Source organism: Ziziphus jujuba, chromosome 10, assembly GCF_031755915.1.
Source record: "Ziziphus jujuba cultivar Dongzao chromosome 10, ASM3175591v1".
Lineage (NCBI taxonomy): Eukaryota > Viridiplantae > Streptophyta > Magnoliopsida > Rosales > Rhamnaceae > Ziziphus > Ziziphus jujuba.
Genome location: NC_083388.1, coordinates 28,101,712 through 28,120,360, shown reverse-complemented (window position 1 = coordinate 28,120,360; position 18,649 = coordinate 28,101,712). Strand labels below are relative to the sequence as shown.

General features: G+C 32.5%; 1 protein-coding gene across 1 annotated transcript; it reads right to left on the bottom strand.

The window, feature by feature from the left end:
- Nucleotides 1-532: 532 nt before the first annotated feature.
- LOC107412708 (serine/threonine-protein kinase UCN) lies at nucleotides 533-2,194 on the bottom strand. The gene has a single exon (XM_016020532.4). The coding sequence runs from the start codon at nucleotides 2,035-2,037 to the stop codon at nucleotides 811-813; it is 1,227 nt and encodes a 408-aa protein (XP_015876018.2). The 5' UTR covers nucleotides 2,038-2,194; the 3' UTR covers nucleotides 533-810.
- Between the last annotated feature and the right edge of the window lie 16,455 nt (nucleotides 2,195-18,649).

Below are 18,649 nucleotides of genomic sequence, written 5' to 3'. Positions count from 1 at the left end.
TAGCAAGTAGTAAAGAAGAGGATTTTTGTGAAGTAATGAGAACCCGTTAAGTAGAGCACGTGTAAAAGGAGACCCGACCCACACTAACTTTAGCTTCAAATAAATTAACATTGATCTTGATCATAGGCCAACTTAACCCCAAGTTACCAAGTATAACTACCATTCTTCACGGAACTAACAGTGTTATATTATTAATTTATATAATTGCCCTTTGGTACGTAAAAAATGATAATGCCCATTTCGACTCCTGACCCTACCAAAAATCTTTACCTTCAAGGAGAGATGGGAATATTAATAAAAATAACGTTTATTTTTATTTAATTTCAAATTTGTTCAATTTATAGGACGCGTAATAAAAGTTCAAACATTATTACTACCATTCTTTCTCCCAAAGTAAAGATTTCAATAACATCTTCAAATTAACAGAAATCGATTCTTTTTTTTTTTCTTTTCTTTTTTTTCTTTAATGACAACAAACAAATATCATTCCTTTCCACCCCAACATTCCTTGCGTATAATTGCTCCAAAACCGGAGCGTGAAAAACACGGACGACCAACGCCTCGTGTATAAAGCAACCAAAGGATAGTTGTACACTGTATAAATCTATATGTTACAAATCTAAAAATGTATTTATAAGCTATATGGCTTACAACGACTAACTAACTAACGCCGTTTTCCACGTCCTACCGTTATTGTATGTACACACTAACACAAATACGAAGAAATAGGATGAGAAGAGAATATATATATGAAAGATTAACTATTTCTTACACGTGTAATACTCCCCCTCCCCACGTACCACACGTGCGTCAGAACCCCGTTAATCGCTGACAATCGGGCGATGGGGGCATGGACGGCGGCGTTCTTAATTTTTGGAAGTAATCGGTTATGTCAAAACCGTTTGACGTTAACTTGTCCGTGGAATCGCAGTCCTCTCTGAAGGGAATGCACGGAGGCCGTAACACCTCCGTTAGTAGGTCCCACCTAAGCCCACGAAAGAACACGTGCTCCTTGATCTCGCACGCGCCTCTCGCATACCCCAAACGTTTCGTGGGGTCCTTCTCGAGCAACTTCCCGATCAAGTCCGTCAGCGCCGTTGGCTTCCCGATGAACTCGGGAGGCTTCATCAAAACATTCCGAAACGTCTCCTTGCGGTTCTTGCCCTTGAAGGGCGTCGTACCATACAGCATCTCGTACGTGAGTATCCCCAGGGCCCACCAATCGACGGCGAACTCGTGGCCGTCGCCTCTCACCACCTCCGGCGAAACGTACTCTTCCGTGCCGACGAACGAGTTGGAGCGCTCGCCGTTGGAGAAACTCGGCTTGCGTCTACTCACCGGGCTGACTCGGGCCGACTTGGCCTTCTTCAAGCCCTTGCCACCGTGGTGATGATCGGCCCCCACGGGCACGGCGTGGATCCAACGTGTCAGGTGCCGGCGGTGTTTGCGGCGAATCTCCGGTAAAGACGCTTCGTCTTCGGAGGTTATAATGGCAGTTTGGATCGTCCGGTGCTTGAGGCTCCGAGATAGGTCGAAGTCCGTGAGGGTGACATGACCGGACAGTTGAATGAGGACGTTCTCGGGCTTCAAATCGCGGTAGGCGATGCCCATGCTGTGGAGGTGGTCGAGTGCGCAGAGGATCTCAGCCAGATAGAAGCGGATCACGGCAGGGGAGAAGACTCGGTCTGTTTGACGGTAGCGGAGGACGTTGAGGTCGCCACCGGGGCAGTAAGGGACGGCCCAGCCGAGGTAGTCTTGGGACTCGAAGAAGCCCAGAAGGGAAGGAAGGAAAGGGTGGGACAAACGGGAGAGAACGTTGATTTCCCAGCGGGCTCGACGCTCGGCGTCAAGCTTGGTGTGGAGAGAGGACTTGTCGACGACTTTGAGAGCGAAAGGGGAGCAAGCGGAGGGGTCGAGCCTAGGGTCATGGACCAAGAAGACGGTGCCCATGGCTCCTTTACCCAGAATTTTGAGGGCCTTGAGGTTTTCCAGGTCTAGCTCCGGTGAAGGTGGTAATGCTCCTCCTATATCCTCCATTTTCTCTTTCTCTATTTTTATTTTATTTTATTTTTTCTATTCTATTCTATTCAGAAAGAGAGAGAAATAGAGAGATGAATATGAGCGTTGGTTTTTGGATTTTATAGCTGCTCTCTGCTCGTTCTTTCTCTCTTTTTTTTTTTTTGTTTTTTTTCGTAGTTTCTATTTTTTTTTGGCGTATTTTCGGGGTGGGCGGTGGGGAACTGATCTGGCCTGGCGGTGATATGTAATTTGTAATTCTTTTGGGGCATAAATTTATAATTATGGTCTTCATTAGCCAAAAAATAATAGTAAACTAATTACTTAATTAATTAATTAATTAATTATATGGTGTATTGTAATGATAAAGAATAATAAAGGTCCTGATTATGAGCTATAATTTAAAAAAAAAAAAAGAAAAAAAAGAAAAAGAAAATGAAGGTCGGTATAATTGCGTGCACTATTGCCTTTAGCGTTTTCGCTCCTCCTATGTATAGGATTAAGAGATTGGCTTGCCATGTGGCTGACCACAAACTGTAACAAGACCTTTATTACATGCTTTTTCTTTTTTATATTATTATTATCACCCTCATTCCTGAATTTCTATTCTTATTATATTTTTCCTCCCCGCCCAGTCCAGTTGTTCTTTTTCTTTTTTGTTGTTGCACTAGTTTTATTGTTCTTGTTACTAATAAATTTAACTGCAAAAACAATTATTCGTTGCTATGCCTTATATTATAATACTTACTCTCTCTCTCTCTCTCTCTCTCTCTCTCTCTCTCTCTCTCTCTCTCTATATATATATATATATATTAAATTGATTTCTTCTGTATTTTGCGTCCCTGAAATATTCATCATCCAAAACTTTCTTTAACAAAAAAATTACAATATTTGACCTTTAGAATAAATCGACTAGGCCATCAAATTATTCCCCCATATAAATTCAATCGCTAAAATTAAATAGCATCTGGGAATTTACTACTCCTCTACGAATTAACACAAATGCCAACAAAATCATAGTTGATAACAAAGACAATTTAAAAACATATATATATATATATAATAAGTAAATACCAACCTTTTCGCGATTGTATACCAAATTCATGAAAAAAAGAAAAAAGGAAAAATCACATCTATTTATGTTAATTTCCAATTAAAGCAAAATAACTAGCAAACATTGAAATGCAAATCATATGCCTTCGCATTGTTACATAGATAAAGACAACACATACATTATTGCATGTCAAACACAGTACATCAATAATAAAAAAAAAAGTGGTATAGTTTATCATCAATATCTTGTTAAACAAAACATGAAGTTCTTCACCAAATTGGTACAATTGGTGGATGCTACGAAGCAAAAGAATAAAATCCAATTTTGGCTTTATAAAATGATTCTGTGCGATACTAACATTGCCTACAACAATCAACTTAATGCTGCCCATACGGAGGCCTAAGCGTAATGAGTTGGTAAAGAGTGATGCTTTCTAAATTTGTTTTTTTTTCTTTTTTTGAAAAAAAAGCTGCACACGTGTAAGGCATAAAGAAGAAATATATTCATGGAGCCAAACAAAATGACAAAAGAAAAAACGTTGTACGGTTATCACATGGGTGCTCCCATTATCCAAGGGAAATGCCAACGTGCGCTCTAGGCCTTCTTGTTGGAATGTTGTCTTCTTCTTATTATTATTATTGTTTTTTCAAATTTTTTATATCTATTTTGTATTTTAATATTCTCTATCATTCAATCGATTAAAACTACTAAAATCTAGTTAATGCAAAAGCATTCATTTACTTAAAATAATAAATATTAATTAAAGTGGGCATGTGTACTGCACTGACATTAATTTGATATATACATCTCATGAAATTGACTTTTGATAAATAAATAAATAAAAGTTTTATGAAATTTATAATAGAAGAGATTTTTAGGCCCCTTAGATTAAAGGCATCCCTGCTCCTGAAGTTTGGCTAGGCAATTCTCTCTCTCTCTCTTCTTTTTTTTTTTTTTTTAATTATATATATATATATACATGTGTGTGTGTGTGTTTTGTACTGCCTGTCTAGTGTTTTGTCAGTATATTTTATTGTTTTTCATTTTCAGAGGGAACGCCGAAGTTTCCTTTTGGGATCCTAAAATTGATTGATTTTTACAAATTAACATGTTTAGAGCACATTCGATATGATATATAGATATATATAGTAGAAAATGTGAACATATATGCAAGAGGAATTAACAGAAATTAAAGATTGATAAATACTTTGTTTTCTCTGTTTCTATATATATATATATATATAGGCAGTGAAACATGGGCATGGAAATCAAAACTTGATGATGATTTGCAAATCTATTAGTTGATGTCATGAATATTAGTGGAGCGAAAGATGGGTTGCTTCTGATGTGAGTAGTTTAGATAACGAAAACCATTACAAATTAAATAATAATTTAATTCAATCAAACCTATTCATTTGAGTTGCTGTTATTGTTAGGTATCGTACTGTTGGATCAAACCCTTTACAATTAGATAGGAACAACCCCAAATGCTTCAATTATATATAATTTATTCCCTATATCTCTTCCTATTTCCTTGTAGGATTTTATATGCTTTCAATATTCCTTTTATCTTTGCGATCTATATATTTCAATTTGAAAGACATCCAATTATTGCAATTACTTTTAAAAAAAAATCTTATATTGGTTATTTGCAAGACCTTCATATGTAGATCTCACAAAACTTCAGTTAAAAGAAATAAATTAAAATTAGAGAATCAAACGAAAGATCTTACTATGTAGTATATATTCCCGTAGGGACGACTATATCTGGGTAATTTAATTGGGAATTTATATATATATATATATATATAATCAAATTTAAAACTTTGTTTTATTTTTTTTTTTTTATAAAGTATAAATGAAAAGGATTTAGCCAATGGACGTGTAGTGTAGAAATGATAATAGAGACAAGAAAGATATATTGGAAGATATGAAGAAAGATAGAAATAAATGTGTGGAAATTGATAGTACCAAAAACAAAAATAAAATGTGTGGAAAAAGACGGCTATGTATATCAGATTGGCAGCATCACATGTTGCATTCAGCGTGTTGATTGTCACACTTCAGAAGCACGGTTTAAGACTCTGGACCTACTTGTTCTGCCCCATTAATTCTTAACCTCATCTCTTGCCGCCGTTCTTAATTACTTTTTTTTTTATCATTCCAGCTGTCATGTGCTTGTGCCTGCCCTCAAACTCCAGAACTACTCTAACTCAATTTTTGTTTTTTTTTAATGCATTTATTATTAATTATGACCAACATACTATGTATATATAAAGTACTTCTATAATACACATAGACTCATAAGATAAGATAGATGTCATCAATTTTTTGATGTCGAGATATTGATCTAAAGCAAACTCTCAGCGTTCAAAGATCCAAAACACCCACATTATAGTGCATAAATAAGCATCATAGCAACATTATATATACATAATACATACATATTATACATGTATGATAAGCATATATATATATATATACATATCTATATATATATATATTTATTAAGGAAACCTACCAACTCTTTCAAAATAATTGATTACTATAAAATAATTGACAAGTTGAGGAGTCAGTAGCTTTGGAATATGAATAGCTTAGCTCTTTTATAAGTCTATAATTCTATAGCCAACCCAAATCTGCCTAAACCTAGTTACTCACCCCACAAAAAAAAAAAAATTAAAAAAAAAAAAAATCTGCCTAAACCTAGTTTCCTCAAAAGCGTGCCTATCAACGCCTATTTCCTGTCATTTCCAATAATATGATTCCATGGTTAACCCTAACTCTCTTAAAAGAATAGAAATAAATTTAACTCTTCATCTTGCTTTTGGCAATATTAATTTAAACAATTAGTTAATAAAGGATACATGCAGCTTGTTTAAAATGAGTGCTACAATTAATTAATCACATGCGACGTGCCTAGGGCCTCATCCTAACAATTTTTTCTTTAATTTTATCTACTGACCCAAATTTTGAAGTTATATCAGTACTCTTCTTTGTCTAAACCCTTTGTAATTCATCAACTTGACTCTGTTTGCTTAGCATTTTCAACAATCTTATAGTCACGGAACACTTGGCGAGTTTATTTATTTATTTTATAATAGATGTAAAAATTTATATTTAGAATCATTGTACAAAGAAATCGTGTCAAAAGGCTAGAAAAATTAATTCAAACTACAAAAATAGATTCACTCTAAAAATGAAAAAAATGAAAATCGATTGAGTAGGACTACAACTCATCTCAAGATTATATTAATAAAGATTTCCAAGTTGAAATACATGAGGATAGAAGAACGAAATATGCTTTATAAGAAGGTGTGAATATTTTTTTCTTGAGAGACCATTTAAAACCGTGCAGGCGGAATCCAAAACAAACAATATCTCATGCGGATGGACGAGGCTGTTATAGTTGGTGTTAGAGCTCATGCAGATGGACGAGGCTGTTATAGTTGGTGTTAGAGCTGGTTGCCTGTCCCAATGGAACTGTCAGGTGAAGTGGTGGGATCCCTAACTTGGTATTAAAGCTGGTTGCCCGTCCCAATGGAACTGTCAGGTGAAGTGGTGGGATCCCTAACTTGGTATTAAAGCTAGTACCCAGATCGGAAGCATGCCTTGTTAGAGCTGGTTGCCCGTCCCAATGGAACTGTCAGGTGAAGTGGTGGGATCCCTAACTTGGTATTAAAGCTGGTTGCCCGTCCCAATGTCGGTATTAAAGCTAGTACCCAGATCGGAAGCATGCCTTGTTAGAGCTGGTTGCCCGTCCCAATGGAACTGTCAGGTGAAGTGGTGGGATCTCTAACTTGGTATTAAAGCTGGTTGCCCGTCCCAATGTCGGTATTAAAGCTAGTACCCAGATCGGAAGCATGCCTTGTTAGAGCTGGTTGCCCGTCCCAATGGAACTGTCAGGTGAAGTGGTGGGATCCCTAACTTGGTATTAAAGCTGGTTGCCCGTCCCAATGGGACTGACAGGTGAAGTGGTGGGATCCCTAACTTGGTATCAAAGCTAGTTAGAGCTGGTTGCCCGTCGCATTTATATAATTAAATACCTTTACTTTTAGAGGTCTTTTAAAATGCGGACGAAGTGCAAAACGGACAATATCTGTGCATTTATATAATTAAATACTTCTCAAATTACGCTGAAACAATTTTAAATTAAATTAGTTGAAAAAAAATAGTTGACCTTTTTGTTCTCAAAAAAAAAGAAAAAAAAGAAAAACCTGGCGAGGTTAAATTGGTTGACTTTCAAATTAAGTGTTTTATCGTGTTTATGATTATATACGAAATTCGGCTATCAAGGTGCATAAGCAAGTAACCAAGTCACTAAAAACGAACTTGGACATACTGATCCATTAATTTTATTTTACTTAAATAGAGTGCCCGCGTTGTTATATATTTCTTTGACAATAGAATTTTATTAATTAATCAAATCGTCTTTTTATCACCCAAAAAAAATAAATTAATCAAAAATCGTCTTTTTTTTGCTTACCCTTTAGACAAGTAACTTTTTAAAACTATTAGCTTTAAAATTTAATCGATTTTAATTAGTAAGTGTCTAACAGCTGTTGAATCCACATATAGAGATGAGTTATAAGAATCTTTTATGGTTGAATATTCCCGTGGACGAGCCTTTAAAATTATATTTATATCTCTGAATAAGAATGCTAGCTTTACATATGCACACACACATAGAAATATATAGAGGATGGTTAAAAGTGATCAAACAGAAAGATTTCTGCTTTAGTATAAAGCGAAATGATGTTGTAGGCTATGCAATGCATGGATGGCCATGTTAACATGTATATCATCATGTTTATTATATAATATATTTGCTTAATTAGGCTAATCAATTTGATCAGCAAAGAATGATGGTAGCACAGTAGAGCCCTCCGTGTGTGTCCAAAGATGAAAAAGAAAGAAAGAAAGTTTCATGGTTTATGGGTTTTAGATGTCAATATATATATCGCCTACAAAGACAATAAACAGAGGCAGCTAGGTTAGAAAATAAAAATAAAAATAAAGGTCGATGTTCCTACCAACAACCCCATACAGTCCAACTTTAGGTTACAGAAGATCTTGCACACTATTTTCTTTTTGGCAATCTTTTGAGCCTATACTGGGGACATTAAAACCCCACCAAAGTAAATTAATAAAATGAAAGAATTTTAAACCTCCCTTTGATTTACTTTTGAAGTTTCACAAAAATGTGTTCCTGTCGGCCATCATTTGGTGGGATAAAATGTTAGCTTCCACCTAAGCTCAAAGTGAAAGGAAAGGAAAAATAAAAAAGAATAAAAAATAAAAACTACTAATTTTATTCCACCACCCATGTCAAAGTTTGGAACATATTATGTACTTTAAAGAAAAAAGCTTTATACACTTCATGTGCCCTTGTCGGCCATGATTCCACCATCAGAAGTAATTCTTTTCCGTTTTTTTTTCTTTCTTTCCATTTTTTTTTTTTTTTTTTTTTTTTGAAATTGAGTTTGGTTTTCATACATAGCTAGAAGAGAGGAAGCTTTCCTTTCTTTGTTTCAAACAAGGGTGGGGTCGTTTGTGTTTGTGAATTAAGCTGCCAATTGTCTCTCAAATTTGTTTATTTTAAATTTCGTGTTGATTTGGCAAAACAAAATGTAAACTAAAAGCATAAAAAGCTATTGATACCCAACATCTATCAAAAAATTCATTTCAAGGTTGTCTGGCCATGTATATGGTTTTAAGTGTGCCTTTCTTATGGATTTGTGGATGTATTTCAGAAAATAATAAGCTCTTTCTTCTATATTTCTGCTACTGCTTTTCTTCAATAATTCATTGACTCATTGCCTATAATATTAATTAGCTAATTAGAAGAAAGAAACTATCATAGTTCATAAATATTATTCTTTAATAACTTGTTTGGATTGCTTGGAGGCTCCTTCACTAATGGTTAAGGAAGGTATTACGCATTTGTACATTATAACTTTTATATTGTATTTAATTATATATTGTGCTCAAATTGGTTGCACCATCTCTAGTCGCCAAGGGACCCACCAATCAACATAACAAATTGATTTATTTTGAATATTTCTGGTGATTAAATCATCATATATATATATATATAGAATGAGTTTTTACCAATTATGAATTTGGTTAAATCTTGTTATGTATATAAATAAATATTTATGAATCACTGCAATCATATTATATAATCGCTCGATTGCATTGTGATTAATTTGGTCGTATAAATGATGGGCCTTTGCTTGATATATATATATATATACGGATCAATCATAACAAAATGTTTCATTTTTATTGTTTGGCCATGACATTTACTTATATGCTTTTTGCAGTTTTATATTAATGGAGCAGAATATGATATTCTACCTTTTTCTGCTACTATACTCTGCAATCGCACTGTGGGAAAGGGGTTTGAATTTTTGGCTTTGCCTTTTTATTTTTATTTTTTTACTTTTTGTATTTTGGGTATTTAATTATTGTTGTTATAATTGTGGAGGTTGATGACACGAAGGAATTCAAGTATAATATCATTACAAACGATTATAGAGATTGCCAACAGTGGAGACCATAATGAGGCTACGTGTAATATTTATGATGGAACTATGCTATAAATATTTTTTTTTTTGCTTTTTTACATATCAGAAAAAGCAATCGCATTATTGTTAATTATTATTATTATTATGCATCATGTTATTTATTTTGAAGCAAAAATTAGTTTATACTTTTGGCTTTAGAGAACACCCACCTAAATAATATACATATATATATATATATATAATATAGTAGTGCCAGTTTGATGGAACATAAGTTACATAACTAGATAAGTTTTTCTCCTAATATTTTTTATTATATATGGAGCTGGTTAGTACTGATTGTAATTTCTGCCAAAACAAGAAGTTGGCCTTAACTGTATAATTAAAGAATTATATATATGAAATAAATTAATAAGATAATGTTAACTTTATAATTAAGAAGTGGATCCTTATCCATGAAGGAAAAATTAGAAGTCCATATTATCTTTCAACAATTAAACATTTCAATGACGTTTATTTTATTTTATTTTTATGTTAGTACAATGGCGTTTTATTTTTTTCATTTCGTCTGAAATTTAAATAAATGCGTAAATTAGTAAAAATTATTTTTGAAAATCGATAATTTAAAGTCTTAATTATATATTATATTTATATTTTTCTAAAACGCTAAATATCAGTATTTAATTATAGTTTGCTTGTTATACTTTTAAAACATCTAAAAACTAATTTCTACATATACATTTTCAAATGATTGTGTTATAAATTAGATTTAGATGTTTCAATATTAATAAATGTCACACGAATGAATTATGCATGATAATAATAATAATAATAATAATAGATGCATATATTTAACTTGATTGCCTACAATTTAGAGAATGCCTCAACTCAACCCCCAGCTAAAGCTTCATCTACTATGGCCGCCATTGGAAGAAGGCACGCGTAGTTTGGTAGGTTAGCTGAAAATGGTGGACCCCGACCCCGACATTGCATTTATAAAGTTATATCTATATCATCAAACTTTGTGACTAATTTCCGGTGAAATTCAGATGAATCTGGAAAGTTAAAAAAGGAGATGGATCATATATATGTGGTTTTGAAGGGTATTTTTGTGTCAAATCAATATTAATTACAAAAGCTGGTTAGACTATTAAATTTTATTCAAATTAGAGTAAAAGTTTGATAATTTTTTTTTTTAACCCCAAAAAAATAAAAAAAAAATATACATATATATATATATATATATATGAAATTAATAGCTGCTTTGGAAAAACAAACTAGTTATTTACAACATTGTGGTAATGGATTTGGTCATCCGGATTGTGACGGTTGAGGATTCGTTTTGCTTTAACCAGTCCAAACCTGATAGTTCAAGCCCAGACTCGAAGACAATGTTTAGACGACCCAGTCCAGCTAGTTCCTAAAGGCTAGATGTTTTGTAAGCCCATACCTTAGGATGAGATCCAACTCTAAAAGTCTTCCAGTTTGAAGTTCCAAGATTCAAATTCTACGAATAAGCTCCCCACAAAGGATGCAGATTTTCTGTTCCTGTTCCGTGTCCGTTTTTCTATCTTCTCAATGAGAGATTGCCATCTCATTTAAATTTTTTTTCAAGAATAGTATTCTTTCACTGTCGTTTTCTCTGTTTTCTCTTCTGTTCAACCTTGTATTATTTCTTTATCAACCCATAATAAATTACTTCTAACTCCTAATTTTTTAATTTCCCACGATTGAATTTGCAAGTTATTTTTTAATTATATTTGCAAACCGTTTATGTTCTTTCTGTATTGCACCACCATGATTTTTTTTTCTAATCACATAATTCACACTCATAGGCCATGGTTAAAAACTAGATCAATTATATAATTTTATGACATTTAGTGGCATGACCCTCTCAGTTACTGCATCAATGGTCCGTATGGTCGATGTTTTTCTTCCCCTTTATTTCTCTATTTCCATTTCTTTTGTGGTTTTTCAAATATGACTGCTCACTGGTTGTGAGCCATTCATGGGATCGGCATGTGAAGATTGTAAGCAGATTTAAAATTGTTAAAACCAACAAAATTTGTTTATAGATAATTTAACTGATGAAGTAAAACGTCAGAGAGAAGAGGAAACCAAAAGGCATACGGCATAATAGAAGAGAAACCAACGGCAATAAAACTTCTATTTTCTTTTACATTTTAGATGACACATGTTCAGTTTTAAATGAAATGACAGAAAAGGGGATACCAAATGGGGACAGAGGATCCATGTCCCCCCCAAAAAATAAATACATAAATAATAAGAGTAGGCTATGCTATGAATGCAATGCTAACAAAGTACTCCTAATTAAAAACTCACATTCAGAGAAATTAATGAGAACTTGTTTACATAAAAAGGCTTTTGAATATATTAACAAATGACAAAGACACAAAGAAAATTTTATGTCTCCGACTCTGAGCAAATTTATTCAAGCCGTGTTATGAGAGATACAAATTAACTCCCTATTTAATATGACTAACTTCGACGGATTAATATGCAAGCTACTCAAAAATAGCTCAAGTTGCACGAGTGGTTCCCTACTCGGTTGAAAGAATATGGCTTGACAAAGCAACTGTCTAGGTTACATAGAAACTGACTTCACACTAGTTTCCAATGGTTCTCTCTATATAGACCATGATCTCGACCAACCTGGCGGAAGCTGTACAAATTTAAGGCCACTTACTAGCTTTTTCAATGATCTCCTTCATTTATATGCTTTTGATATTTGAGTAACAAGCAACAACCTATTTTGCATTCTTAGCAAAAAATAAATATTATTAATTAAACTTACCTAATTATTAATTTCATATATACAATTAATTTTCATAAATCCTTTCTAACGCAGGGGTGTACAAAAATATAATTTTTTTTTGTCTTTTTTCTTTTTTTTTTTTAAAAAAAAAAAGCTTAATTACTAAGATTAAGCATGAAAATATTTTGTCTTTGTAGAGACAATCTAATAGCAATGTCTACATTCTTTTATATATAAGGTTTGTTTTCATTTCCTTATGATTTGGTGTAAAATTTAAAGTTTTATTCGATATGCATGTTCTTATTTGAGTTTAAATGATTATAGCCACTCCATCAAAACATAAGCAAATACTTGGAATGGGATCCAAAATATATGTCAATGTATACAAAGAGCAAAAATCTCTTAATGCAACATAAGAAAAAAGAAAAAGAGAAAAAGGTCAAATACTTTGAGAAGATTTCTTACTCCCTCCAATCTGGGATCCTAATACACAAGACCATTCCTTAAGATTTAATAATCTATCTAGTTAAATTAAGTTATGGGTTATTTAAGTTTTGCATAAAACAAGAAAATGCCATGCACATGCCCTAAAAGATATTTGATTAGTTTAACAACTAAGGGGTGATTAATATTCTTAGTTTTTTAGGCTATCGATATTGAGAAGTTGCCTTCACTTTCGAGGCCCTGTCGAGAGCATGCAAGTGGCTGAATTTACATGAAAAAGAGCTACATTATTATTATTATTTTTTTCTCTTCTTTATTTTCTGTTTAATTATAAAAAATTTCTCTTACGGATCTAATTCGCGGGGCCACCAAATATTAAGGAAACGCATGGTAGAAACATTATTGTAAGCTGCATTAATGTTGGTTAGTAGTAATTAATCAAAGATTAAATAATGAGCAGAACGTAATTAAGTTGCTTTTTGTGGTCCTTGGTCTACAAATAAATGGTATTATAACAATAATAATTAAAAAAAAAACAAAAAAACAAAAAAAAAAACAAAGTATTAACGTAGCTGTCTAACGTAGCCTGCATGCTTCTAAGCACCAACAGCTAGCCACACATGTGCATGGGCATTTTTTTTTTCTTTTTTCATTTTTTTTTTAAATGATCGAGAGACGTGAGGTAAAATTCTAAATTGATATCTAAGACTTTGAAATTACCACCATATATATATATATATATATATATATCTATGGATCGAGATTAAGGGTGTGATCCATTTTGAGCTTTCCAAGTATATAGAGCACAACTTTCACCTTATATCGCATCTCAAATCCCGTCCAGATGAAACTTCCTTAATCTTCGTGTATGTAATTATACAATATTCCCATTTTTGCTGTTGAATAGTTTGATTATTGCTAAGTAATATATGACAACATTTTTAATCTTTTTTTAATCGTGAAAACAATTTAATTAAGAAAAATTAATATTTTTTGTTATAATCCAATTTTATTGTGTATATATCAATAACTTTATTGCTAATATTTTTATTAGTTGTTTTCATTATTATTATGCAAAAGAGTTTATGGGAAACAAGAAAGAAAAAAAAGAATGTGTCTTTAGGGAGTTTCGAACGAGGATATATTTATTTAATTAATCCACTGATGTTGTGGGAACAAGAATGTCTAGGTTATATAACTTAATTGATGCTGACAATACCACATAGGGGTAGTACTAGTCTTTGGTGGTATTTCAAGAACACTAAATTTTAAGATATACATACTGTGTTTCATAGCAAACATATCATATTTTCATGGCAATTAATGATCTGTTTTTATTTGTTATATAAATATATGGTGTGAATTAAATTGAGAGACGATATAGATTTGCTAAAAGGGAGTGAAACCGCCCAATATTCAAGTGGAACATTGTTAAATAATAATAATAATAATAGAAAAAGTGGAACATTGTTAGGTAAATTATTTGATTTGGCAACAACAGAGCATTTGTTTCAGTAATTCCGCACTTCCCAATGGTTTTTAGAGACCTTCTAGCTTGATGCATAACCATGTTTGGATTTAAATTTCTCATTATTTTTGCATGCCAATCCCTAGAAGCATAATTTACGCTTATATATTTATTTTGCTTCCGAGTACATATCAGAATTAGAACAATTTATTAGTTGCTAGTATTATCCATGAAATTGGATTGTTATTTTAATTTCTGCTGCCTGAACAGACAACTAAAGATTATGTATAATATATTATTCCGAAAATACATACATAATTAAAAAAGGTATATATTATATATAACCTAGCTATTCAAATATTAATTAGTGGCATGCATAAGCATGCACCAAGCATCTTTGTTTTTCCATTTGAAATGCCGTCAAGGCAATGCATTAATGGATACCCTTGAAGGCATTGATCATTTAATTATAATATTATATACAATAAGATGAATTAAAAAAATAAAAAATAAAATCTAATGATGATGAACAAAATTACTTGTGTTCAATAAGATGTATCGGTTAAGGACTCTAGTGTAATCCATTACTCAATTCCAATTGCTTTGCGCATATATATATATATATATATATAGCATTAAAATTAATTACCAAATAATTACATGACATAAAACACTTTCTTTTTAGTACACTTGTTTATCAAATATAGTTGAAAAATGGAAGGGGGAAGAAAAAAAAGACAAGACAAACAAAAACAAACTTTTTTAGAGTATTCTACACACCCTTCAAATAAAATATAAATTATCCTCTTCTATCATAATGCTCCATTTCTGTATAAGTATAGATATATAACAAATATTCGAGAAATTTCCAAATTATTGTTTGGTTGGAAAAATTTATTCACCAGAAAGAAAATTATCTGTATTAAATTTAACCCAAGTGAAACCTAACCTAACCTTTTTTTTTTTTTTTTTTTTAAATGGAAACTATAACCCAACCTAACCTTAGGTAGAAAACAAGGGTGTTGTCAAAAATATAATTGCCTTTTCAAGTGCTTCATTTCGAGGCGACACGAGCACTTTCCCGGCGTTTCCTCCCACACCGCTTGGAAACTCACAAATTTTCTATGGATTCTCGTGACTTGCTTCGCCCCGCAATGCCCTTACTCCTTCACTATATTTACACCATGCCTTATGGAATGTAGAATCAAAGCATCTATATATATATATATATATAGATTTTATCACGTACACCCTTCTATTATATGTTCGTAACTTTTTTGTATATTATGTATGGTCAAATTTAGGCCCGGGAACCAAATAAAAATATGTCCTTGCATTATTCACATGATCAGAAGAATAATTCAATACATAAGATATTGAAGGACAAAATAGTCATTATAGAAAATAAGATTGACATATTTGGTCATACGGACTGTGTGGTCAAAGTTCTTTTTTCTTTTGTGTGTGTGTGTGTGTGAGTTTCTTAATTAATGCAAGCATGCAAACCGGATAATTGGCCCGCCTGGGCTGCAACTTTGAAACACTGTGTGTGTGTGTGAGAGAGAGAGAGAGAGAGAGAGAGAGATAGATAATGAGACCAAGAACAGAACCTACACGTGGCAGTCACATTCCTTCGAATTTGGTCACAGAACCTGAAACGGCGTGAGGGTTCTGATTAAATGAGTTTACCGCAAATGGGCAGTGACGAATCCTCCCTCCATCATACACTGCTTCCTATTAATTAATTAATTCACTCTCTTTCTCTTCACATTTTTCAAGAAATATTTTTTTCATTTTCATTTTCTTTTTCTTTTCTTCAACTCTCCAACTTATCTCATTCTAATACTCTCACGTTTTTCTCTGCCTTTTTTTTTTTTTTTTTCTTTTTATTATTTGAAAAGCTGCAACCGATCGATGAAGGTTTTTCTTTTCCCTTTTTCTCTTTCTTTGTTTTTGGAAATGTCTTTTTTCTTTTTTTTGCTTGATATTATCGTTTTCAATTTAATTTCCTTTTAATTAGTCTACCAGTTTATATATTAGGGTTGAGATTAGCACTTGTTATTTGTTTTCTTTTCGAAGTATTAAGAGGTTGAAGAAAGCGAGAGACGCGGGTTTTGCCTCCTAATAGTGGTACACTTCAGTCAACGTAGCTTTGTAATTTATGTACCAAGAATTTGGCGGGAACTGTGTCATCAACAATGAAGGTGAATTTGTTCTCTCTTTTTTTTTTTTTTTTTTTTTCCCTTCTTCTCTCTCTCTATATTTTAGTGTACATTTAGATTTGCATAGTATATATTTGAATAGTTAGGTTGGTATATTTGGCTAATAGATAATCTCTCAAAGAGTATAGAAAACCAACATTCTGGATTCATTTAATTTTCTCACGATCATGGAGTCTGGATCGATCACAATGATTGATATATTTCAAAACCGCACCAAAGTTGCACCTTAATTCTCTTTTTAATTTTTTAGTAATGAAACTCATCTAATTCATAAATCATAAAAGTAAAAAAAAAAAAAAAAAGTTAGTAAAAGATATATATACAACTTAAACAAGGAAATTATCAAATGGTATAATATTTAAAGTGATAAAGTGTTAGACAGAAATATAAAAAAATAATGATTCATCTTCTATTTATTTAAGATTTTTGAAGAAGTAATTATTTAATTTGTTATTAAAGTTAAATATTTTTAATGTTTTAGATTCAAAATTGAACAACTTTATCGGAAAAAATGTCCCAAAAAAAAAAAAAAGATTTGGTTTCAGTTTTTGGTAGAGTTCATAATTCAACTATAGTGTTTGAACAAGTCGTTAGATAAAATTCGACTATAGAGAAGAGGGATATGAAATTCGAAAGTACAAGATTTTTCTAGTAATTAAAGTCGATGACACGCTGAACAATACAAATGAAGGCAGGGTTGTAAGTGTGTATAGGACATGAGTTAGAGAATTACATAATTTAAATAAATTTTTAAATTTTTGGGTTTCAACTTTTTGACGGGGTGCGAAAACCGATTAGGTGGTCAACAGATTTCAACTTGGGGGAAAACAAACTAATAAAATCCTAATACCTTATTCAATTATTTCTTTGTATAATTTTATTTGTTTAATACGCGGAGAAAGAGAAAGAGAAAGGGGGGTTCGGGTGTTTACATTTAAAAAAGGAGGGATTCTCACTCTTGTATTAGTACTTTAAATATTTAATATGTCGGATTTTGGCCATAAAATAATGCATGTCCGTACTCTTCCATCTTTAACACATGCAGGACTCGGGGATCCACAAATTGGGTCCCAAAGCTCATCACTATTGTAGTATTCATATATATATATATATATTGGAAGAAAGAAAGATCTTCTCTGATTTATGGGTTTGATCGTCTGATAATACGAACTGATCTTGTAAATACATACATTTATATTATATGTAAGAGAGAAATAGACGGTGGAATAGAGAGAGAGAGAGAGAGAGAGAGAGAGAGGTATGTAGCAAAAAGTTTAAATTACTTTACGTAGAGAGAGTGGGAGATGATTTGCAGAGTGTGGGAATGCTGGGCTTTGGGGAGTCATTTATTGCACGCTACGAGGTCGAGAGTTCCAATAAACCAAGTGGGGAGAAGAGAGAGAAATATATTTTCATGAAGAAGAAGATGAAGAGTAGGGTTTTTGAACTGGTTTGGATTTTTCCAGTTGGAATTGTGGGTTTGTCTGAATACAAAGACTGATCGCTTTTCTATTAAGAGGAGGCCATTTTCATTTTTATAGTATATCAATAAAATATAGTATGGCACTCGTGTCCTCTTTATAGCTTATCAAATAGATAATAATAATAATAATAGTAGTATTAATTTTTGTTGGGGGTAAGGCTTAGTTGTCATATGTTTGGAATATAATATGGTGTGTTTGAAGAGAGTCAGAGACCACCTAAAATTGACCACTGCAAAATGGGTCATAAATTAACCAACACTCTTAGATAGAGAGAAAGAAAAGCTGTTTTATATACATATATAGCTTTGTACCATTCCAAGTAGTTTCTCTTTTCAGCCTCTTCTCTCTTTTTCACTTTCTGTCCCTTCTCTTTACCTCATGCTCTCTCCAATACTTGTTCCTACAAAAATAAGCCTTTAAGTGACACAGGGAGCTGGGCAGAAAAATACAAAGAGTTAACTTTTGAGCTGAATTAGGAAACCTTTACTGCTTCTAAATTAGTAAATTTTGCTTTCAGAGAGTTTTTTTTAGTCTTCATTTTCGCGCTCAACTGAAGTTCTCTTCTGCTACATGCTACAGGGTGATTTATCTGATTCGTTTGGAGATCATAGAATAGTTGTCTGAAGATTTTTATAAATTTTATCAAAGAAATTAGTTA

Coding starts and splice junctions, on each gene's coding strand:
- LOC107412708 (XM_016020532.4), bottom strand. CDS start 2,037: ATGGAGGATATAGGAGGAGCATTACCACCTTCACCGGAGCTAGACCTG.